This window comes from Anser brachyrhynchus, assembly GCF_964034855.1.
Source record: "Anser brachyrhynchus genome assembly, chromosome: 11".
In the NCBI taxonomy this organism is placed as follows: Eukaryota; Metazoa; Chordata; class Aves; order Anseriformes; family Anatidae; genus Anser; species Anser brachyrhynchus.
In genome coordinates this window covers 2,447,944-2,471,735 of record NC_137706.1, presented here as the reverse complement: position 1 = coordinate 2,471,735, position 23,792 = coordinate 2,447,944, and the positions used below count along the sequence as shown (strand labels likewise).

Here is a 23,792-nt window from a genome sequence, read left to right as displayed (position 1 = left end):
ATCTGGATAGGCTGGACCGATGGGCTGAGGTCAACTGTATGAAGTTCAACAAGGCCAAGTGCCGGGTCCTGCACCTGGGGCACAACAACCCCAAGCAGCGCTACAGGCTGGGAGATGAGTGGTTGGAAAGCTGCCTGGCAGAGAAGGACCTGGGAGTACTGGTTGATAGTCAACTGAATATGAGCCAGCAGTGTGCTCAGGTGGCCAAGAAGGCCAACAGCATCCTGGCTTGCATAAGAAGCAGCGTGGCCAGCAGGTCTAGGGGAGTGATTGTCCCCCTGTACTCGGCTCTGGTGAGGCCGCACCTCAAGTACTGTGTTCAGTTTTGGGACCCTCGCTACAAGAAGGACGTCGAGGTGCTCGAGAGAGTCCAGGGAAGGGCAACGAGGCTGGTGAGGGGTCTGGAGAACAAGTCTTACGAGGAGCGGCTGAGGGAGCTGGGCTTGTTCAGCCTGGAGAAGAGGAGGCTCAGGGGCGACCTTATCGCTCTCTACAGTTACCTTAAAGGAGGCTGTAGCGAGGTGGGGGTTGGTCTATTCTCCCACGTGCCTGGTGACAGGACGAGGGGGAATGGGCTAAAGTTGCGCCAGGGGAGGTTTAGGTTGGATATTAGGAAGAACTTCTTTACTGAAAGGGTTGTTAGGCATTGGAATAGGCTGCCCAGGGAAGTGGTTGAGTCACCATCCCTGGAGGTCTTTAAAAGATGTTTAGATGTTGAGCTTAGTGATATGGTTTAGTGGAGGACTTCTTAGTATTAGGTAAGAGGTTGGACTGGGTGATCTTGGAGGTCTCTTCCAACCTAGACAATTCTGTGATTCTGAAATGTTTTCAAGATGGCCTTAAGGCAATTAATTGGCGACATATTTGTTCAGAGAGCACAAATCCAAGTTTCTGAGCATCACTACACGTGTCATAGCTAATATCAAAAATATTTCTTCTGCGGTCATATACAGGTTTTCCCTGTATTCCCTACTACAAAAGAAAACAGAAGTCATCTGAACCCACTGGACACTTTATTGCCTTGGTCTTTACAGATTCAATATTCAGTAATGATTTCAGTTTAAGCATTAAGAGAAAATAGTTGGGAAAAGGGAAGGGAAGAAGTGTTGATTCTTCTAGAGATTTCTTTGCACAAAAATTTCTTCTGCAGTCTGTATGATTGGTGCAACCTTGAAAACCTCAAACATCCTGCTAAAACTACTGCATTTACTTGGGCATTTTGAGAAACAGTCTGAAAACCTGCTCAAGACCAGTTTCATGAGCTGGAGGAGGTAATAATATGATTACCTTCTAGATTCCCTGGTTCATCATGAGCCCAGTATAGCAGTGAGTGAGCTTGCTGCATCTCACAGCTGTTCACTGACTTATATGAAATCTGTCAGGGGTCTCACTAGGGGGATAAAAATAGGCAATCTGCATTGCAAGCCACCTTCAGTTACTGCGAGGGGCTTTTTAACCATTCATGGTGATTCCAGCAAAGAGAATCAAAGTGTAAATAATTAATGTGACATTTTTTAAGTGGTTAAAACGGCAGTATGTAGATAGAAAGCTGAACAGTGAAGCTGTAATGCATTTTTGCATTTCTCAATTTTTTGAAGAACTGTAATGAAGAAAATGCCGTGGCTGAAAGGAGGCAAGAGAGGGCTCAATAGTAATGGTTTCCTAAGAGGGTCCTTTTTGTGGTGAGTGCTGCAGGTGAAAGAAGTTCTCATAAACACACTAGGAAAAGCCCTTTTTTAAAAAAAATCAGTCTTTTAATCCAACATCAGCCAACTCAGTTAGAAGGAAATATGCTGTTCTTCTGTTTGAAGAAATAACTAGCACTATGGAGAAGTGTCTCCTTGGTGCTTCACTGCAGTCATTGTAATGTTGTTAAAATGGAGACAAAAATTGCATGAGACAACAAATCGGGATAGAAATGATCAGCAGACTTTTCTCTATGTCTGGGAAGTAAGCTAACAGCTGTCTCTCTCTGTGCACTTTCATTTAGGATGGGAAGGTGATTGTGTGGGATTCCTTCACTACCAACAAGGTAGGTGAAACTTCAGCAAAGGTCAGATTTCTGTGTGTAGGGCAAACAACAGTGGGATAAGCTGGAGGGCTGGAGGACTTACAGGAGGCAGCAGGAGGCAGGAGGATGATGGAATATCCTGCATACCTCCAGTAGCACCTCAAAGCAAGGAGCCCAGGACAAACCATCTCTCTTGACCATCTCTGAGCAAAGTCCCCATCGGGGCACTGGTATTTATTGTGGTCTCCAGGGCATATCAGTCCAGTGATGTGATGCTCCTGTGCTGGGAGCAAAGCCAGGCCAGTAGAATGGAGGTCCTCCCTGGGTAACAGCTGTGCAAGGTGCCATGGGTGCCATGTGTGAGCGTCGGGGATCCTTCAGATATGGTGTTCACTGTGAACACACATGATGCTTCTCCAAGCCCTGACAAAGCTGCCTTTCTCACCCTGCTCCACACAGTTGAGAAAAAAGAGCTTGTACACCTGCATGTGCCACACTGGGGACCTTTTACAGCACCAAGTAACCCCAATAAAACATGCTCTGGGCTCGTGAATAAGGTGGGAAGTGTCAGGGACGGAGTAGCTGTCCACCTGCTGCTCTGCTGGATTAGAGGAATGGCGGTGTCTGAGTTTTAAAGAGATGCTGTATTTCAGGAACACGCAGTGACGATGCCGTGTACCTGGGTGATGGCATGTGCATACGCCCCATCTGGATGTGCCATTGCTTGTGGGTAAGTTCCCAGTTTCCTCAGCTGTTTATGCAGAGAGGCTTGGTTTACAGTGGTCTCCTGGTGCCTTCAAGGATGCTGACAGTTAGAAGCTTGCATGTCTTGATCGTGGATGGGAGGATTACATTCAGTGCCTCTGATCCTAGTCCCATTATGGCTCGTACATTTTATCACCACTGACTTCAGTGCAATAACATCTGTTGTATAAGCATGGTAAATAATCCTCTTTCAGCATTTATATCATGGGTTAGGAATTCTGCATGCATGCATGTTCTCTGTTCCAGTTTGGCTGTGTGTATTGGATATATCTTCTAGGGAGAGAGTTTTTAACCCTCTGCTTACTTTCTTTTTTCTAAAAGGTAGAGAAGAAGGTTAGTGTTTAAGGGTTACCAGCACATGAGTAGATCTTGCCAGGATGGTGTGGAGGGAAGTAACCCCATCCTTGATAATCATCTTCAGTTTTTTTCTGAGGGCTCAGGTTTGAAAAAAATGAGTTTTTGCAGGGGAGAAAACAAAGAGATTAGAAGTTGGCAAAAGATCTCTTAAAAATGGACTGGGTGGATCAGACAGACAAAACAAGCTTGGGGCAAGAGAAAGAAACAAAGGGAGACTTTACTGTGGAGTCTGCAAATGTGGAAAGAAGACACAGACTCCATAAATGTGTGCAGAGGAGGAGTCTGGAAATTGTATGTTTTTTCTGTAACTTGAAAAATGGCAAGAAATCTCTTGTAAGAGAGACGGGGAGTGCATATATGCATTGCACTACCTAGTTTTGTATTTCTGTTGAACTATTGATTAATGCTGTGCACTTAATACAGGGCACAAAAACAGCACCTGGCGGAGTGCCAGGAATCTGGGACCAGGGCATGGCCGATCTACCACAGCTTTAGAAAAGGGTCAGGGTGGGCACATCTGGCCTGGGAGACACGTATTGACTAGTGTAACTGTCCAGGAGGGACACACCAGCTACAGAGGACAGTATTTCTGTTGCCTGTTTTCCAAACTCTTCTAAAAGACCTGTCTTCACATCCGCTGTTTGCTATACTATATCTTCCATAGGAGTTAAGGTATATAAATAATGGTGTTTTGAATATGAATACTCACAATGACAGGTGTCAGCAGAAAAATGGCAGTTTGTGTTCAAAAAATTAACCCTGACGTTACTGTGTCACCGTCCAGTTTATACTTTCGTGAGATTTCATTCAGTGCCATTTATAAACTAGATGAGGGTAAAAAATACTGAGCCTCAGCTGTTCAAGTGCTGTAACGTAGCCAGCCTGGTGAGGCAGCTGGGGCTTCCCTGTGTGTGGAGATCCTGGACAGCACAATACAGGGAAGCCGGTACTTGTGAGAATTTGGCAGTGCAGCACTGACAGGTGGTTTCCTTCTTATCACCACTCGCCTTCTGTCGTTGCGGTTTTAACCAGTTCTCTCTGCTATTATTACCCTGTAGTGGCCTGGACAACAAGTGTTCTGTGTACCCTCTGACATTTGACAAAAATGAAAATATGGCTGCAAAGAAGAAATCGGTTGCAATGCACACAAACTACCTGTCTGCCTGCAGCTTCACTAACTCAGACATGCAGGTAAATGCATTCCCTCCCCACTGCTCACTGTCCTGCAAAGCCTAACACGGGCTGCACTCGTATTGATGCAAGCAACCTTCCTTGCTCCAGGGGCATTTCAGCACTCAGGGCCAGGTCCAGCCTCATGCAGGGGCTGCTGGAAAACTCTTGCTTGGGCAATGAACGTGCTGCAAAAGCTTCTGCAAGGAAATGCCTGTAACAGTCCGTGTCCAGGCTGTCATGCTTGCGCCCCACAAAGACCTATCCCTTTTGTAGAGGGAGCTTGCTGGTACCCTGGATGTTCTCTGCTCACTGGGTCTGTGCTGGCTTGTGCTTTTAGGAGCTCCAACTATTATAAATAGTTTTGTTTTGTTTTTTTTAATACAGTTCGGGTAGGACTAGGTTGGGTGTGTGCTACATCAGCTGGTGGAGTATGTGTTGTTTACCTGCTTTGTAAAGGATGTCTAGCCAGTTTTACTTTAATTCTTAGTATTTTTATTCACACCAAGTGACATATTTGAACTTGAGGATGGCCCCAAAGGGTGAGCCTTTTCCATACACGCCACAGTGTGTTCTCTCAAGGGAAAGGAGTGATGCTAACCCTGTCTCACAGCTTTGGGGCTGGAGCACAGAGGGCTGGTGATTTCTTAAGGTCACAGTGGGAGCTGATGGCAAAGCCAGGAACAAAGTGCAGATCATCTGAGGCCAGGCCGGTCTTCCTCTGTAGTGAATATCTCACCCATTTCTCTAGGAATACGAAAGATGATGAAAGGAGCCAGGATAATCCCCTTGTCCACTCTGCTTTTCAAATTTAATTGAAGTTTAGCTCAGTGCAGCTCTGCAGCAACATAAATGGCAGAAGGGAGCATTTTCCTTGCACTCTGTCAGCAGAGCTGCTGGAAAGGGAATACCTTCTTCCCTTCTTTCAGGTATTTGGAGCTCTTCTGAAGCAAATACCAGCTCTGATTGCTTCTATTTCAAGACATGAGATGCCCCCAAGTATGTTGTTATTTGCCATTCTGTGGTTTCTCTAATGACTCTGAGGTGCTAATTCAAGTCTATTGCCATGGAAACAAGCAATGGACTTAGCCAGGCTCAGGCGTGCTGAGCCCTGACCTTACTGTGCAGGAGCCTTGCATAATTAGAGCAGAGCCTAAATTAAGTGGAATGGTTTTGTTGAGATACAAAACCAGTATTCTATTTTCTTGTCCATACCTACATGCATCGTGATGTAAATCCTATGAAAGGAAAAAACAGTTATGTATTTTTTGTAATAAAAATAGAAGGAAAAGTTGGGTCCTTTTTTCTCCGTATTGAATACAGCAAACTACATTGCTATTGAACGTAATATGTTACTGTTGTTAGATACTACCACAGCAGATTAAGATGGTTTATATTCATACTTCATATTCATACTATATATTCAGAGACTTTTCTGAAGACTTTGAAAGGAAATTTTCTTATGATTGATAGGCTTACATTTTTAAGTGATCATTTATAGCACTATGTATTATTATTTAAACAAATGCAAGCAAGTGGGTTGGCTAAGCTTCTGTTACAACACTGTTATGAAGGGCAACCTAGAGAATCCCAGATTTCTTTTCTTTTCTCCTTTAAGATAATGGCATATGAATTAAAATTATCCTGTAACTGTGAGGGCGCACTGTGCAGCAGGCACGCTGCAGGGGCTTTCCCAGCCCTGCCCAGTGTGCGCTGAGCAGCTCTGCTGTCCTGGCTGCTGTCACCTGCGGACTTGCTGCATCACCTGTCCTGGAGCAGCTTTAGGGCACGGCAGAAACCTCCCCAAGCCCAGAGTTCCTACGACACCCAGCACCCAGTGCTAGTGCTGCAGGTGCTCCTGTTCTGCTTTGGCTGCCAACTTGAACTAAAGCTCAGTTTTCCCAATGAATGGCAAAAAAGGAGTTTAGGACCTGGTGTGTCTGTGGGCATCCAGCGAGAGAGGAGATTTGGGGCTGTTTGGTCATTGATTAAAGCCAATCTCGGGCTGCACAGGTGCTGAAAGGGGGGGGGTCCCGTCAGTGTTCCTCACCATGACGCCGTCCCAGTCCAAGGCGAGCACTGAGCTGCCAGACTGGGTGACCTGCAGAAATTATCTGTGGCCCCACAACATCTTGCCAGGGAGAGCCTCCCCCACCTCAGTTACACAGAGAGCCTGAGGAGCCTTGCTTCCTAAATTAGGTATCCACAGCTCTGCAGTGCGATAACGCTCCCCACGTGACGATGCTCCGTGTGTATTAATAGCAGCAGTTATTTGGGATCTCAAGTGTTGTGCATGGGGCAGGCAGCCGTACTCCCGGTGTGGCAGAGCTGAGAAGCAGGATGGTGGCCCATGGAGGTGGCAGAGGGGAGAGCAGGCCCTCACTGCTGCTCCTAGCCCTGGTGCCTGCGCTCGTGGCGAGCCGGGGCCGTGTCCCCACTGTCCCCTGCCATGTGCAAGCACCGCCTCTTCGTTTTGGGTGAGGATTCCTGTCCAGTGCTGCCAGAGCCCCTCATGGAGGAAGCCAGAGTCTAAAAGCAAAGATTTTTAATTCCCTTCTGTGTTTTGTTTGTTTGTTTGTTTTATAGCTATACCCTGAACTTGAGTCCATTACATTTTGCTTTAAGCATTAGCTGGAGCCCTGGGCTCTCAACAGACTTTTCCCTTACACCTTTAGCTGCTCCTGTTCCCTTTGTCTTTCTTCCATACTATTACAAGAGCAAATCCTCAGAGCTGAAAGTCTTCATTTCCTCATCCGCAGTACCTTCACTCCTCTATCCAAGTACAAATAAAGTAGAGAAATTCATTGATCCAGGCTCAAAAGCAGATCAGAAAGAAAATTCAGGACCTTCTTCAGCTATTATTATCTCAGAATATTCATGTGTTCTGTGGAGGGTTCAGAACGGGCTGTTCTGCAGCTGTGCAGACCTCTGTTTCTGGGAGGAGTTTTTTTGGAGCATCTGTCAAACATGATCAGTGTTCATCTTTTATGCAACTCTGAGAATGGTTTCATGATTTTGTGATCATTTTCTTCTTGAAGAGTATTTTCTTTTTAATTTCCAACCACCCACTGGGATCCCCCTGCGTTTCCCCACTGAACATGGGAATAATCTGTGCCGAAGACTTTGTATGGTTACAGAATCAGAGTATCTTGAGTTGTTCTGTGGTCACCCTTGTCTCTCCCACGCCTGTGTACAGGGACCCATTCAACCTAGAAAATTTGTGATTGCGTAACAGCTTTGGGTGCCAACGGGAAATTTTGAACAATTGAACATCGTCAGGATTTAGCCACAATCACAAGCACCAATCACATGTGCTTTCTACAAATGCTGTAGCAGATGAGAGAAGCTACGAGATATGTTTGGTCAGTATATGTTCAAGTCATTTTGCACATAAATGGTTTTGGAAAAGTGAGACGTGATGAACTTGTCAAAAAACTGTCTAGACAGGCTCACTGCCCTTTCAAAAAATCCATGTCTTAAACCCAACTCATTGGGCTTAACCTGGCTATTTGAAGCAGGGGAAAAAAAAAAAAAAAAGAAAAAGAAAAAAAACTTAAGGAGTTAAACAAGTATACAGGTATATTAAAACAGGTGTACTTAACTCCAACAGTTCTTCGCACAGTTTGAATTCCAGCAGCCTAAATATGGATAGGGTGAAATACAGGAGCAGACAGGAATACCAGTTCTACCTCCTTTTTGGAGGATTTGGAAATGCCAGCAGATCCCTGGTGGCATCCATTTTTAAACCCTTCTGCACCAAACTGAGCATTACTGGAACACTGTGTAGGTATAGCTGTGTCAATATGCCACTCTCACTTCTTTGCTTAAAAAATAAAAACCACAAACTCTGCTTAGAATGGCATTGCTTTTATGACTTCGATTTATTGTATAATATTTCATGAAATTAAAGCTGTCCTTGGTGTATGTATAGGATGACAGTAGTTTCGTTGTAATCATCTTTGCGATCATCTGCTGATTTTTGTGTTGTGACTTTTCTTGCCATGTCCCATAGATTCTGACAGCAAGTGGAGATGGGACTTGTGCTCTATGGGATGTTGAGAGCGGGCAGCTTCTACAGAGTTTCCATGGTCATGGAGCTGACGTCCTGTGCCTGGACCTGGCCCCTTCTGAAACTGGAAATACATTTGTCTCAGGGGTAAGCAGGAACTTTCTATCATAATGTAAAATTAAGGAAAATGGGAGGGAAAAAGCAGCAAAGCAGGAAGCTCAGGATCATCTTATTGAGGAAGTGTTGGAATATGTAGTGGGAGCCCCAGTGCAACCTTTTCACTGCAAGCACGTTTCCCAAGCTGGAGCAAATTAAACCTCTGTCTGTGGGATCAAACCCACCCCGCCAGTTTGACTGCAGTTCTGCTTACTTAGCAGATTCCACCCCACACCAAAGCAACCCAGCCCGAGATCAAAACACCTCTCCCGGGAAGGGAAGGGCTCGGGGTTACAGCCTGGGCTCCTAGCACAGGCGGAGGTGGGAGCCCCAGTGGGTGGGAGCCTGGCACAGCAGACAGCCTCCTGCCTTTGGCTCCTTCGTCATGCCCAGCCCTCTGGAGCCGAGCAAGGAGTGCCAGGGCACCGGAGCAGGGCGGTAAATAACGTACATGCCACTGCGTTGCTCAACCGCTCCCCAGAAACCAGGGGGTAGCTTGGGCGCTGGCTAGACCCTCGAACAAGTTGGTGCAAAGAGATGAGGTGTGGCCACATCTTCAGCTGTTGCTGAGTCCCCCGTGCTTTCCAGCGGTGCCAGAGGCTTTTTTTTTCTCTGTCAGTCAAATGCTGCGTGCTCCCCACCGTGCCCCAGAAGAACACACAAACCTCACCAGGGCCACAGGAGTGGTTCTGGGAAAGTACCAGAATCTGAAACTTTGTGGACATCTTCCAAATCTTGTCCTGCTGCTGAGGAACTGCTGTCCCCAGGCAGCCAAGCCATGGTCACACAGTAGGGCGGGCAAGGCCCAAAAATAAGCCGGTAGGGTCTCAGCTCCTGTTCAAGGTGGTGCTGGTCTTTCCCACATCGGAAGTCACGTTTGCAAGTAAGATCTGTTAGGAGCTGGGAGATGAACTCTTATCGGAGGCAGGTTGCTACCAGTAACTTTGCTGTAGGTACCTGATTTCTAAGCCCTGTGCTTGCTGGTGGAAATGGCCCTTGTGCCAGAGGGCACATCGATTAGGGGATTCCACTTGTTGTGCTTGGAATCACAGTCCTATCCCTACACAATAAACCTCAACCTCCTCAGTTATGGCTCTTTTTATCAAAGTTGGCTGGCCCATCAGGAGCAAAGCCTAGCATGTTGGCCCAGTTTGCTTGCTGCTAGCTAGCACAGCTGCTCTGAAGCGTGACTGAAAGCTAATTCCATCTGAGCGCGTTTACTCCTCCCGGGCTTTCCTGCCACCGAGCTCACTTCCCAGAAAGGACAGATTGATTCTCCCTGGGAACAGCTCAGCTTATTATAGGGCAAAGAATCGCAAGCAGCTATGGTACTGCTAAGAGAATATGTCATACTTGTGTTAGTGTAGCAGCTTGGGCATGTCTGTGTTTACAGCGTCTCAGTTAACTCATCAAATGCAAAACACCACTTCAGTGAGGGTCTGTCTTCTACTGAGTCACTGCGGGTACAGCCAAAGCAGTGCAGCCTGACGGTACGGTGTCATGGAGAGACTCCTTGTGTATTGTGGCTATGCAATCCAGTAATCTTGAGCTGAAATAAGCAGTGCCAATGCAACAGCATGTAGACTGGGAGCTACTGCATTTAACTACTTAAAAATCACAGCGTGCCTTGTAGATCTAGCTGAACACAGGGCTGAGTCCCAGGCTGTTGTTCTCAGAACCCTTGGAGCGCTGCTGCTTGGGGAGAGTTGGAAAGCACTCAGGGGGCCATCTCTCCACAGGTGGTTGCTGGTTTCTCCTTCAAACCTTAGGAGTCAAAGCACCAGCTTGTCAGATTGGTCTTGTCCCCAAACACCCAGAGAGGTCAGTAAGAATGGTGCACATGGAAGCAATGTGAAGGGCTGGGCTTGGGCTTCAGGGGGAAATGTGCTGAATCCAAAATTTTCTCTCTGCTGTGTGGTTTCCCCTACACAGAAACCACAAGTTGGTACTAAGGAACATTGCTTCTTTTAAATAATGACATCATTAGTAAAAATCTGGGATTTCATTTCATGAGACAGTTTCAAAAAAAGAGAGACTTGAATTGTGAAGAGACTGTTTAATTTAACTAGCAATTATATTTGCTTAAAAATAAATAATGTGTGGCACGGTTTGATGAGCAGCATGCGCTAGCACAGCAGGAGCAGCAGCTGCCTGGGCTCCGCTGTGCTGCCCACACGGCATGGTGGCAACGGGGACCTGCTCAGAGAGGCTGAGCCTTCCCCGGAGCTGAGCCTGCTTACTTACTGCCTTCCCCCCGGTAGGGTCATGTTTATTAAAATCTCACATCACTCTTAAAATAAAAGTCCGTGCTCTTTTTCCTGCTGCCACTGTTGTGACAGCAGCAAGACACTGCAGCTGACAGCAGGACCAGCCTCATGGTCCTGCAGGCATGAGGTGGTCCCTGCACTGAGGACGTTGCAGGCTAAATGGGCTGGGCGCGTCACTCAAAGCATTTGAGGTGCTGTGCACCTCTCAGGAAGCCCTGAGAGTTGAATCGTCAAAGCACAGCTTGGGCAGGTTAGAGCTTGACAGTGAGCTGAAACACCATTATGCTGCTTTCCTCATTCCAGTCCTGCCATTGAGCATGTGGGTGCTGAGCCACGGCAGGAGTTAACTCGGATGTGAGGATGAGCAAGAGACATTTATTTCAGTTTTGGTGTATGAAAAGCATTTAGCATAAAACTTTTAATGCTGGTTGTTAATTTTTTATATCAGGCATGTAAAGTGGTAAAGGAATGAGTCAGTCATGGAGCTCCGTGGCGTGGGGGAACTGCAGACACGGGTACAGGGGCAGCATGAGCAGAGCAGGGCTGTGAGTGCTGGGCAGCATGGGCCTGCCTGCGCACCACCCCGGTCTGTCAGCACAACATCCCCCCTCCAGCTGCCCTTGCTGCGCCCCGTGGCAGCACTGCACCTGCTGAGGGTCAGCCTCCATGGCTTAGCCCTCCAACCTGCAGCTGCACCGGGTTCTGGTGTACCAGTATGGCAGGTTCTGGAGCTGCTTTGCTGGTTGATTCCCATTGGAGCTCTGATGTTCAGAGCCCTGTGAATGTGTAGCAGGTACACAGGGGATGAATGCCATTGTTTACTCTTATGTAGTAAATTTATTTTGTCTTGTTAGGGATGTGACAAGAAAGCCATGGTTTGGGATATGCGATCTGGTCAATGTATCCAGTCATTTGAAACCCATGATTCAGATATCAACAGTGTCAGGTCAGTATGTTTGTGGGAGAGGACACATTTGCGATGTTGAGCCATGCACTGGTTCTATTTTTGAAGCCTGTTCTCATCCAAATAATAATGTAATGTATTCTGGTCTTTTTTTTTTTTTACTCATGCACAGATATTACCCAAGTGGAGATGCTTTTGCCTCTGGTTCAGACGATGCTACGGTATGTCAATTCAGCAACATAATTTAGGGAAGTTCTGTTACTTCCCAAGTAAGATTTTCCTAAAAGGAAAAATATTCACAGAAGTCTCGTAAGTGGCTAAACTGGGCCTTTGACACCAATATTGAAAAAACAATAATGCTTTATTATAATACATATTAAATACTGGATATAGTGCTATAGGAAAAATCTAGTAATGCTTTGTAGGTCACCTCTGCAAAGTTTTCTACATGAGGTACAAATACTCTATTTTCTGTGTTTTGAAGTTTCATGAACAAAATTAGTTGTCTTACTGGAAGAGATTTGGCTTCATATAGTTGTTGGTCACAGTATGGGAGGAACCAGATAAACCCTGCAGCTTGTCAGAAGGAGCGGCGCAGTGCAAGGCATGAAGAGAGCCTGAACACAGACGTGCACGTCCCAGGCAGTGGAGGGGCCGTGGGCTTAGTGCGGCTCTGGGCAGGTGCAGCCAGCTGGCCTCAGCAGCTCTGTGCATCCTGAGAGCCCAGCACCAGGTTGGCCCTGGCTGTTCTTCTCCCTGACAGCCTGAGTCACTGTCGCTTTTCACTGCAATGAGTCACTGCATCCAGGTCATCCTCGATGATATAATAGCCCTTCCTGGATCTTACCTATGAGCAAGCTGCTAGCAGAGTACATATTGACTGTACGTATTGACAGGTAATGTTGCTCAGTACACTACATGCAAGATGCCACTTACCTCCTGGTGCCCTCAGGCCCCCACTGATGTGCATGGCCAGGGTCTCACTACAGCTGGTGGGTCCCCAGAGGGGACGAGGCTCTCTGCCTGTATCACAGCCCTGCAGGAGCTGAGCTGGCAGTTAAGTGTAACTCAAGAGCAGACCTTCAGGAGGCGCCTGGCACCTTGCTTCTCCTGCTTATTCAAACATCATACTGAGTCGTGTGAAGACCATGAACCTTTCTAAAGTACTGTGCCCTAGGAGCATGTTTTGAGACTACTCCCAAACTGTCTCAGCTCACTAGAAACATTCCCTTTTTCTTCAGTGGATGTGGTGACCCTCCAAGGCTCTTCCAGAAGGAGTGTGCATAGTTTTAAAAGCTTCTATTATAAATGTATACCTCTAGCTCTGTGGTAAGTCTCTGCACATTTGGGTGCAGTACTGTGAGCATTTGAGATGCTGAGAGAGTGAAAAGGAGAAATTGTCCGTCACTAAATTCCAACGAGAGTGCTCTCTTTTTATGCCCAGTACCACAGGCTCTGGGCTCCCGTTTGATGATTTTTTTTTTATTTTTTTTTTTGCTCTGTTAACTACTCCTGTTGCCCCTGACCTGAGTAGGAGAATGGGAAATTCCACCTTTGTAATTTTGGCAGAGGTTTTGGCAGTTTCTGTCCACGTCATTGTTTAAGTGAAGAGGCTGGTGTTTGCAGTGTTCGGACTGGTACACCGCTGGGTACTTTGACCTGATGCATATCCTGAGGGATTTCGAGGAACATGTAATTCTGACTGTCTGAAGGGAAGCCATAAAAGCATGCTCACACAGCAGTGCTGTCACCTGTGGTGACCCTGACTCCCTATCGGGACAGTCTGATAGAATTAATCATCAGTGTGGAGCACTGGAAAGCTGGGCTCCGCATACCTTGCAGCTTCCCACGGCCCTGCCAGTGAAACAGCCTCTCCTTTATGTGCAGGCGTGCATATCAGCCGTTTTCCATGAGTAAAGTATTAATATTAACAAATCCAGCTGCCCAGTGTTTGTTTAAGCTTAACATATTAAGGAACGTTTTCAGTTCAGTTGGTTTCAAATTTTGATTTCAGGGCTAACAGGCTGCCATTCTGAATGGCAATGAAGTCTGGTCTGTCTATGCATTATTTCATATTAATCAAGCCAAAGTACGCTGGCAATAGCTGAAAACAGGAAGTCAAGATTGCAGAGGTGATGGGGGATTTTCCATAAGAAAGGAAAACCAAAGATCTGTAGGAAAGTGTAGCATTTCACTTAAGTTATTTTCATGCATTTTTTTTCAGACACACAGACCAGGCTGCTTGCTATCCTGTCTTACAGCAAGGAGCAGTATTTAGGCTGTTCCCCCTGCCATGGGACTGCCGTGAGCACCGTGCTGTGTGGGCAGTGTTACCGAAGCTGTCTCCAAGGCTCCAGTTATGGCTGAACTGTTGTCCTTAGGAACTGTGCCCCCATGCACAGCCAGTCAGTAAGCAGCAGGATACCCTAACACGTAGGAAACCACAGTGGGGAACCAAGAGAGTAGTCTGAGAGCGGGAGAAATTTCAGTAGGTATCCATGGTCCGAACCCCACCACTTCTCCCTTTATAGCAGGACAGAAAGAAGGCTAAGAGAAAAGATTTGGAAAAGCAAGTCCTTCACTCAGTTTATACAAAACTGCCTTGTGGTGTTGTCCATTAACCTCCAGAGGAGCCCCAGTTACAGCAGGCAAAAGTAACAAAAGGAAAGAAGCCAAGCAGCCATTTCCTGTGATGCCTGCTAGGCTGCAGTCCTTCCGACTCTCATTTTTTCAATGAAAGCTAGCCATTGACTGCAGGCTTTACTGAGGCACGTGTTGTTTTTGTTTTAATCCTAGTGTCGTTTATATGACCTTCGTGCAGACAGAGAAGTAGCAATTTATTCCAAAGAGAGCATCATTTTTGGAGCATCCAGTGTGGACTTCTCTCTCAGTGGTGAGACCTGAACTTCAAAGGTTATCGTGGTGTTGGGATTTGTGGCAGACTGTAAAATTTTGTCAGTTTAATTTGATAAAGCATTTCAAAACCAGCACTGAATACCAAAATCGTTCTCTGTAAAATAAATAAATAAATGAATTACTCTTTAAATTATCTAGCTGGCTATTGCTTCATTGTAGCAATGAAAAGCATTTTTCTGGCTATAATGAAGGCGCAAATATTTCGCTATTAACTACAGCTGGGCTAGAACTTCACAATAATGATTAAAAATGTTTCAAAGGAAACATGAAGTGTAACTCGGATATAAAGCGCGCTTACATAAATAGTTTATAAAAGGATAATAAATGATTAATAGATAGTAAAAGTACTTTAAGGATCACAAAGACTGATCCATTACCATTTTTCAATGCAGATGCAGAGACGTGAGCTTGGGTCTTCCCTCTCCTGCCTCCCACCCCTTCTTTAGCACAGGCGCAGAGCTCCTCCGGTCAGCCTGCGTGGGGACGAGCGGGTGGTGAGCTGCCCTCCGCCCAGGGCAGAGGCACATGTCTCTCTCCGTGCATGTCACAGGCACCGCAGCTTGTCCCACTGGGGACCATGAATTACTTACCAAATTGTATACTAATTGTTCAGCCATTTGTATTCAATTCCTTGAGTAATGTCTAAGCAAAGTATTACTAGCCTTGATAAGCCATTGAAGTGCTGTTCAGTCTGATGTGGTTTGGACTGATCCCCCGTCTCTAATGACTGAGCAGATTCTATATAACTTAGCTCAACTTTAGCTGTGTTTTCGACTAACTCATTTTATAAATAGTTCAGCATTTAGTAAGGATAACTCAGCAGTGAAGCAGGTGTGCCTAACAGGAGCACAAGTCTGGGGGAAGCAGTGGCCAGGGCTCACTGTACGCAGAGGGCAGCTGTGTATGTCAGTACGGGAAAGCTGGCTTGCTGCTCGCTGGGTGTTCAGTGTCCTGCAGAAAGCCCTTGCTGGAGTGAAGACATGTTACCCACTTAAGAGTTTATTTTTTGAAATCTCGTTTTCTTTGTAGGTCGTCTGCTGTTTGCAGGTTATAACGATTACACCATCAATGTCTGGGATGTGCTGAAAGGGTCCCGTGTGTCTATTCTGTTTGGACATGAAAATCGTGTCAGCACCTTGCGGGTGTCTCCCGACGGGACAGCATTCTGCTCAGGGTCCTGGGACCACACTCTCCGAGTAAGCACTGGGAGCACCTGGCTTGGGTGCTTGCTGGTTTGTTTGTTTGTTTTTAAAAAAGAAGGGTAGGGGGAAGGGTTATTACAGGAAAATCGACTCTAGAGGGACTAACGAAAATATAAAACCTGCAGTGTAAAACATGAACAGAAAATTCAAATTAAAAAATCCCCACAAAGGGCTAGAAGAACTGTTGAAGTTGAGGGAATTTTGAACTTGCTTGTTAAATAATATTATTGCTGCTGATATTCTGTGACATTAATCTGACTGCTTGCCAAATTTTAATAAAGTATTTGAGGGAACAGTCAAAGAATTGAATAAATGATTGTTCAATTTTCTTTCTGCAGATCTGGGCTTAACATGAGATCCTGTATGCACAATCAAATGAAGACCTGGACTACAAAAACATCATAAAAATGGCCCCCTAATAATCAGATATTCACTACACTACAGAAGAATGACACTGAACCCACAGATTAACACAGCTAGATAGAACACGTAATCTGCTTGAACACATAGCAAACATCAACTTGCAGTAAAATGAAATGGTTTTAATTCTGTTTTGAAACTATCTTTTATTAGAACTAGTTTAGCTAATTATGAAGGGACCTTTCTCTGAAGTCATCTGTATCATAGAAATGCGTATTTCAGTGCACATTATGTATTTATTTGCATGGTTTGAATTCCTTTTTAAAGAAAAAAAAAAGATTACTGATTTTATCAGGGTGTAGCATAAGACTTTGGAAGCATTCCATAGTAGTGCATTGAATTCTGGTGTTGAAAAGTGGGAAGAAAAGCAACTCTGACACTTTATGATGGCATGGATACTTTATGGATGACTGAACCTCTGAACCTTGGTAGTAAGTAGAGGCCCTACTGTGAAGTTGTTGGCTGTTGTCATAAAAATGTATTTTTTGTACAAAAAAAAATCCTTTCAATCCCCGTTTTTTCCTACCGTCTTTTTAGGTAGAAATAAGTATTTCATCTCTGTTATCTGAATATAAAAAATCTAGATATATACAATACAATAAACTGCAAATATGAGGAATATAAACATGATTTACATAATCATGAGGTAATATTTAACCAGTAGTTTCTTAGAAATTTTTAATTGTATCACTTGGTGAGTGAATTTTCTTTTACTTAAAGGATGCTACACGCTAAGCACTGAGGGACACTACACACTAAGCTCTAACCACCGTTACACTGATGGTCAAATCTTTTCCAAGTCAGTCATAGTCATTCTGTGATCATGATTCTCGCTTGCATTTTGAGCCATTCACACCACTTTTGCAGGGTAACATAGCCTTAAATGTGCTTTAAGGCAGTGTATTTCCATTTAAAGATCCTTTTGCAACATCAGAACAGTGTAAGTCCTTGCAAATGCAGGCCAAACCTTACAAGCCAAACTGTACAGTCCTTACTCTAACAGCTCTCATACTGAAGCGAGACAGTTTTGCAGTAGCTGGACTTGAGAATGAAAAACAGTAAGCTGGTGAAGACGTGCTGAGAGACACAGTCCTGCCAGCATTTAATACTGGGCTCACCAGAGTGCAAGCCCATCAGGGAGATGCTGACAGGACTATCCCCATGCAGAGCTGATGCTGTAGAATTAAGATTTAATCAGATATAGCTGAGATAGAGTTAATTATAGAACCATTTGAAAATTATATCTGCATTCCTACATTGAGAACAATTGAGACTAGAGCGTGTCACCTTTGTTTATACTGACAGGAGAGAAGTGCTGGAGTAATGCTGGGGGTTTGCACAGCCTGCCCTTCAAAATGCAAGTGATAAGATGCATCTCCGAAAAGATCAAAGATAGGATTTATATTTAGATTGAAACAAGATGAAACAAGCAATCACTGGAGTTGGCTGTTCACGTAAGTTTGATGATAATATCCTCATTCTATTCTAAAACAGGATTTTAAATATATATATGCATATGTATAATTGTACCAGAAACGGTCTTCTCGTTCATAAAAACATCAGGTTCCATGAATCCATAACCAGTTAAATTAGAACACTGACATTTGTATCGGCCTTCAGTCCCTAATGAAATTTCTGTTCGTTTTGCTTGGAAAAGTAAGCTCTGATGCTCTGGAATATTTGTGGCAAGCTATCCCTGTAACAAACTGAATGCACTAAGGAAATTGTAATGTTATATATAGATAGCTCACTGTGCAATATCGAGTCAATACACTGTACACATTTGATCAAAAGATGAATATTATGTTTAGATAGTATTTATTGGTAAGATATTTGTTCCAAACATACTACATTGTGTTGATACTTATGAATGGCCTAAATACAATAAATTGTATTTTACATACTGAGAACACATATATAGTCATTTTTACCATCAGTCAGGTACTTGCAATGGTAGCTGTTTTCTGTTTTTTGACATTTACTTTTTGCAGCATACAGCTTCTTAGGACATTTGTTCTGCAAAAATCTAGAGTGAAATCCAGATCTACCGGACAATTGCTTTTGGAATACCTTCTAGTAATATCCAGGGTAAGCCACAACAACTCCGAGAATAGCCCTTGAAAATACTTGAGCCTCCATCTGAGCTCCTTTTGTATTCAGAAGGCCAGAATTCAGGTTGTGTTTTCCTGCTCAGAAGGATCATAGCTAACATGTGATGTTTTCTTTCCAGAAATGACCATACCCAGGAATGTACTGGAAAATGCAAAGTATGTGTTTTGCGAGAGCACGGGATTGTCCTCGCGTTACAGTGCGACGCCAGCGAGCGCAGGGCACTGAAATGCTGTCGAGGCCCCAGGCTGTTGCTGTTTGGGTAAATCCGGTTTGCAGCTCATGTTGAGATACAGCAGTTCAGCTTTCTGCCTTGTCAGTAGAGGAGAATTGTGCTGGGTTCAGCTGTCCTCCCCGCTTTAAAGAAGGTTTTGTGGTCAGCACGAAGGCTGTTGGTGGAAGTGCTCAGTTCAGACACTGACAAAAGCACCACCTTAATTTAGGCACATTGTTTCATTTCCTTTCCTTTCCTCTGAGGGGCTGGGGAAAATGCTGAGCCAGCTTACTCCAAGTGACATCAGTGCCCAAACTGTCACCAGTTTCAGTGAGGATGAGACCGACACTGGAACTTGCACTTCTGTCCTTGCAGGGAGAAATCCCATGGGCATCACTTCAGCACCACTACCCGTGGTCTCCGAAGCAGGGCTGCAGGGACTCAGCACCTTTTTGTTCTTGTGGTAATGGTGAAAGCTGTGAACCAGGACAGGCCTGAACTTCCCATCAGATAAAGGAAGACAGAGGAACAGGGCACTAAAATATCCAAAGTATCTGACCTGCTAAGGTCGGCCAGGGAGGCTTCGGAAAAGCATTTTCCTGTTGGAAAAGTGAAGTAGCAGCGTCACAGCGCAGAACCCCAGCACGAGCCCTACCTTTCCGATGACCTCAGCCCGAGCCAGGAGGTAGAGGTGAAGCAGTCCTGAAAAGCTATGCCAGCTGGCCATAGCCAAGGGAAACGTGCGGTGTGCGAGGGAAGCTGCAGTTCGGGCAGTCACTGTCAGACAGCTCCATCCTGTTGAACAAAAATGTCGTACAAACAGGAAGGGTGGAAGAGGATATTGCTAGAGAAATAGCAACCTCTCCCTCTTGCTCTCCTGCCGTGAGGAATGCAATAGGAAATTCCTGCTCCGGGATTAACAATTGTAAGGAAAACTCTAGTTAAAAAGCATGTGTGTAAGGCACTGGTGAAAAGTTACGTGATTATTCCAGCTACTGCTCCAGCACATAGACACAGACTAGATTTTTCCAGTTAAAACAAAAATGCCAAATATGGGGATGTAAAACTACGAGTTTGCCTTAGGAACGACTCTAAGAGAGCAGGCCAATTCTTGATAGTGATCTGAGAAATTGCAACAGGATTGATTCCAACTATCTATTTTTAGATTTGCTAATGGCTTATCAGGGATCGCTGTATAATCACTTGTGTAAAACCAAGACAGCTGTAATTCAAGATAGGTGAAGGTGAGCGATCCTGTGCTGGTGCGTTGGGCACCTGGAGCCTGTTGTGTGACACGAGCGTGACCCAGGCTGCTGCAGGACAGGGGCACGAGCCAGTCCCAGGCAGCTGCAGCAGCACCTTTCCCTAGCGCTGGCTACGCTGTGCTCTGGCCTGCCTCAGCTGGACGCTGGCACAGAGCAGGAGGCAAAAGCAAGGTGAGTGTGGTTGTGTTAGTACCTGCTCCGGGCCCTGCTGTAAATCTTGGGGTCGTAGTTATGAGCTTGCATTATCTGTTAAGCAGTGAGCAGCACTCACAGCTCAAAGGGTGCAGTGGGGATGTGCAGGGGGTCTCCAGCAGCCCAGGTCCCGGGTGCTGCACAGCCACCAGCACTCTGCTGGTCCTGTCCTCAGCCATTTTACTTCACGCCAGCAGCGCTGACGGGCCCAGCCTTTGTACCACGAAGGCCTAAATTAGATCCTAAACCCTAAGCATTGCCCGCACGTCTGCCGAAACTCAACCATCAGCGTGTCTGCTCGACGGGTACAAAAGGCACTCCTCCTACAGCGCCCGGAACCCTGCGGCTCCTTAGGTGCAGAGACCGGGGGCTGGGGCCACGCCACCACCGCGGGGCCGCGCGTGGAGACGTCCGCCCTGGGGGGCCACGCGTGGAGCTGACGGCCCCCCGCGGGCCGCAGACGGTCCCGTCGCTCCGCCAGGGTGCCCCGGGGCGGGGCGGGCCGGGGCGGGGCAGAGCGGCCGGGCCGGGCCGGGCCGGGCCGTGCGGGCGGCGGCGGCGGCGGCGGGGGCGGAGGGGCCGCCCCGCCTCTTAGTCGGCGGCAGCTGCTGCGGGGCCGCAGCCGCCCGGGGCCGCCGCCGCCGCCATGCCGGGCTCGCTGAAGGAGGAGACGGCGCTGCTGCTGGAGGACTACTTCCAGCACCGCGGCGGCGGCGCCGCGCTGCCGCCCAGCCCCACGGCGGCCACGCTTCGGCGGGCGGCGGCCGAGCTGGAGCGCTGCGAGCGGCCCTTCTTCCGCTCCTGCGCGCCGCTCGCCCGGGCCGAGCCGCGGGAGGCGGCGGCGCTGCTGCGGCGGGTGGCGGCGCAGCTGGAGGCCGACGGCGGCCTCAACTGGGGCCGGCTGCTGGCGCTCGTGGTGTTCGCCGGCACGCTGGCGGCCGCGCTGGGCGAGCGCGGCTGCGGGGACGGGCCGCGCCACCTGGCCGAGGCGCTGGCCGCCTACCTGGCCGAGGAGCGGGGCGAGTGGCTGCGGGCGCACGGCGGATGGGTGAGCGGGGCCGGGCGGCGAGGCGGGGCGGGCTGCGGCCGGAGGGGGTGCCCGGCCGCGGGGCAACCGGGGGCGGCTCGGGCCCGTCGCCTCCCCGGGGGCGGCGCTGGGCTCGGCTCCGGGCGGTGCCGGAGCCGTCGGCTCGGGGGCCGCCTGCGGGCTGCGGGCAACCCCGGCGGGAGGCGGTGGGCGCGGGGTTGGGGGCTTGAGGTGGGCGGCGTGCGCAGGGGGCTCTGAAGGTGCTGGCGGCCGGCGCGGCCCCTCTGAGCTCCGCCGCGGGTCGCGGAGCGGTGCCGCCGAGCTCTGGGGGCACGGTGCGCCTCCTCCTCGGGGCTGCGGCCTCTGACGCTAGAGAACAGCCTGGCGCAGGTCTCCTCCGAGTATGAATGCCAAATACCGGTGTGTGTCCCCGGACATCCTTGTGAATGAAGACTCGTGGCTCTCATCCCTGCTTGCTCTAGAGCTGGTGAGGTTGGGGTCTCCTGGAAGCGTGGGCAGTAGCCTCATCGTGTCTTGCGACGTAAAGCCACGGCAGTTAGTGCTTTTCCACCGCTTGAGATATCTGCTGAAAGGATGGTGCTTCAGGCATCTGAGCAGCTCCGCCCGCGTTTTCAAGCAAGCTGTCAGCTATCCCAGAGAACTTTAAATTTCCTACTTTCAGTACTAGTGGAGTATTTGATGCCAGTACAAATAAGCACTAAAGATAAAAGGGAGGGGGGAGAATGAGCCATTGACTCGTTGACTTTTCCAGAGACCGAAATGAACTTGGTTTTCCAGTGGTCACTCGTCCATCTGAACGTTAGGAGCGATATGGTGGTTGGTTGTGATGCAAACTGTCATTTAGCAGAATCACATTGCCTGTTCGCGCAAATTAGAGTGTAAAGAACAAAGTTCCGGAAGAAATTAAGAGTATAACTTGTTTACATAGACATCTGCTGAACAGAGTTCAAACATGACCATCTGGAGTTGTATTGCTGCCACTTCTGATTATCACAAATAAAGATCTGGTAGAGCAGCTGCCAGCTTTGCTCTGTCATAGGTCAGCTCTGAGCAGCATCCACTTGGCCCTTCCAAGAGAATATGTAATCAGAGTCATGCATTGACCAAGATGGGACAAGCTTCAGGCTCCTGTCTTTAAGTGGAAATTTCCATATCCTGTGTTTCAGATACTTTCTGAAACTTGAATGAGGGGGAACAATGCTGGCAGCTGTGATCAGAAACTTGCTTAAAAGGGTGAAAATAATATAGTGACATGCTGAACATCTCGATAGGAAGTTTGCAATTGTCTTTTGAGCAAGGCATGCAAGCACATCTAGCTATTGCTCTCTTTTTTTTTTTTTTGCAAAAGCTCACACAAAGCGTTTTCATATGCTGAAGACAATAGGGCTTAGACTTTCATGATTAAAATAGAAATTTCTGCAGTTGACAGGCGGTGTGCTCAGATTGTGAACCAAACTGTATTCAAACTGTATTCAAAACAACAGAAAACTGATTATTAAGCCAACCAACTCAATGTCCTTTCTCTTGCTTTTCTAGGATGGCTTCTGTCGCTTCTTCGGCAGGCATGGCTCTCAACCAGCTGACCAGAACAGTACCATAAGCAATGCTATAATGGCAGCAGCAGGGTTTGGAATAGCAGGATTAGCTTTTCTCTTGGTGGTGCGATAGGCTGATGAACGGATCTTGCGGTGGGAAAGTACTCTCAAACTGACATTTTACCAGATCTCATTCTATTTTCTATAGAACAGACCCTCAAAGAAGAAGTTTATATTTTTAAACTGTCTTGGAAAACTGGTGCACCAAATCCTTGGCTATAGACTGCTTCACTTGATACCCGGTAACATCACAAACAAATGTGTACTAAACGACCATTTGTTCATGTTCAAAACCTGTTGCCTCCAAACATCCCTTGGACTTTCTTTTTGAAGGTTTAACCTAAACATTACCACGGTTCATGTACTGTAACTTCTGAGTACTCAATGTTATGCTAGGAAAAAGCTATGGTGGACTTGCAACTAAACCCTCTGTTCAAGACGTCTTATTTAAATGGAAGCAAGTCTCAGAACTTGCCTTCCATTAATACTGTAACGTGGGCTAATGTCAACTGTGATATAACATGGTTTGTGGCTTCAAACGCGGTGCCCGGCGCTTGTTACTGAAAGGCAACTCATTGGTTGATTTAGAGCAATTAGTACCCACGATGTGAGAGGCATTATGGCTTAATATAACATAAGGCTGATTTCATTACACTACAAGAATATAAGTATTGATACAGGACCGTAATGGCTGCAGTACCCGTTCTTACTGAAAGGAATTTAAATATTAAACCTTAATTGGTATAGTGAAATCCAGTGGAGGCTGGAATTTCTCTGGATTTCCCTGACAAAACAAGATTTTCCATATATCTTAATATATTTTTGAAGTATTTATCACTGTATAATACTTGTAGCCATGACATCTTTATTTTTGTTTAAAATTTCATTTTTAATGCTGGTTCTTCTCACTCTAATGTGTATCAAGCATTGTCTTGTTTGAGTAATATTTCACTCTATTTTCAACATGCTGTGTATTTCTTTCAATGGTTGTACAAATTGCCTTATGTTTCTGGTAGCTTTTAATAACGTTCCTGGGTTACTTACAGCGTGTACAATTTTACTATGGTGACTTAAAATGGTGAATAAATGTTGAGTATTTTTATTTTAAAGAACAATAACTTTCTTCTTATTTGGTGGGATGGATGACAGTACTCAGGATGTGCACGTGTCACATGGATGCATCGGTTTGTAT

The 23,792-nt window shown here is 46.6% G+C and overlaps 2 protein-coding genes across 6 annotated transcripts in view; both read left to right on the top strand.

Annotated features, from left to right (window-relative positions):
- GNB5 (G protein subunit beta 5) overlaps positions 1-20,380 on the top strand; it is a 32,875-nt gene extending 12,495 nt beyond the window's left edge. For 2 of the 5 annotated variants that reach the window (XM_080607513.1, XM_080607512.1), the window contains 9 exons: positions 1,991-2,032; positions 2,665-2,741; positions 4,192-4,324; positions 8,316-8,459; positions 11,590-11,681; positions 11,812-11,860; positions 14,436-14,532; positions 15,585-15,751; positions 16,096-17,218. In XM_080607513.1, the coding sequence (XP_080463639.1) occupies positions 1,991-2,032; positions 2,665-2,741; positions 4,192-4,324; positions 8,316-8,459; positions 11,590-11,681; positions 11,812-11,860; positions 14,436-14,532; positions 15,585-15,751; positions 16,096-16,107 (813 nt within the window). In that variant the 3' untranslated portion in view covers positions 16,108-17,218. Of the gene's footprint in view, positions 1-1,990; positions 2,033-2,664; positions 2,742-4,191; positions 4,325-8,315; positions 8,460-11,589; positions 11,682-11,811; positions 11,861-14,435; positions 14,533-15,584; positions 15,752-16,095; positions 18,085-18,168 lie in introns of those variants that run through there. The other 3 variants (XR_013955921.1, XR_013955922.1, XM_080607511.1) reach the window with 3 other exon arrangements.
- A 137-nt stretch (positions 20,381-20,517) lies between these two features.
- Positions 20,518-23,715, top strand: BCL2L10 (BCL2 like 10). The gene is made up of 2 exons (XM_080607519.1): positions 20,518-21,005; positions 22,542-23,715. The coding sequence occupies exons 1-2, from the start codon at positions 20,604-20,606 to the stop codon at positions 22,671-22,673; spliced, it is 534 nt and encodes a 177-aa protein (XP_080463645.1). The 5' UTR covers positions 20,518-20,603; the 3' UTR covers positions 22,674-23,715.
- The last annotated feature ends 77 nt before the right edge of the window (positions 23,716-23,792 follow it).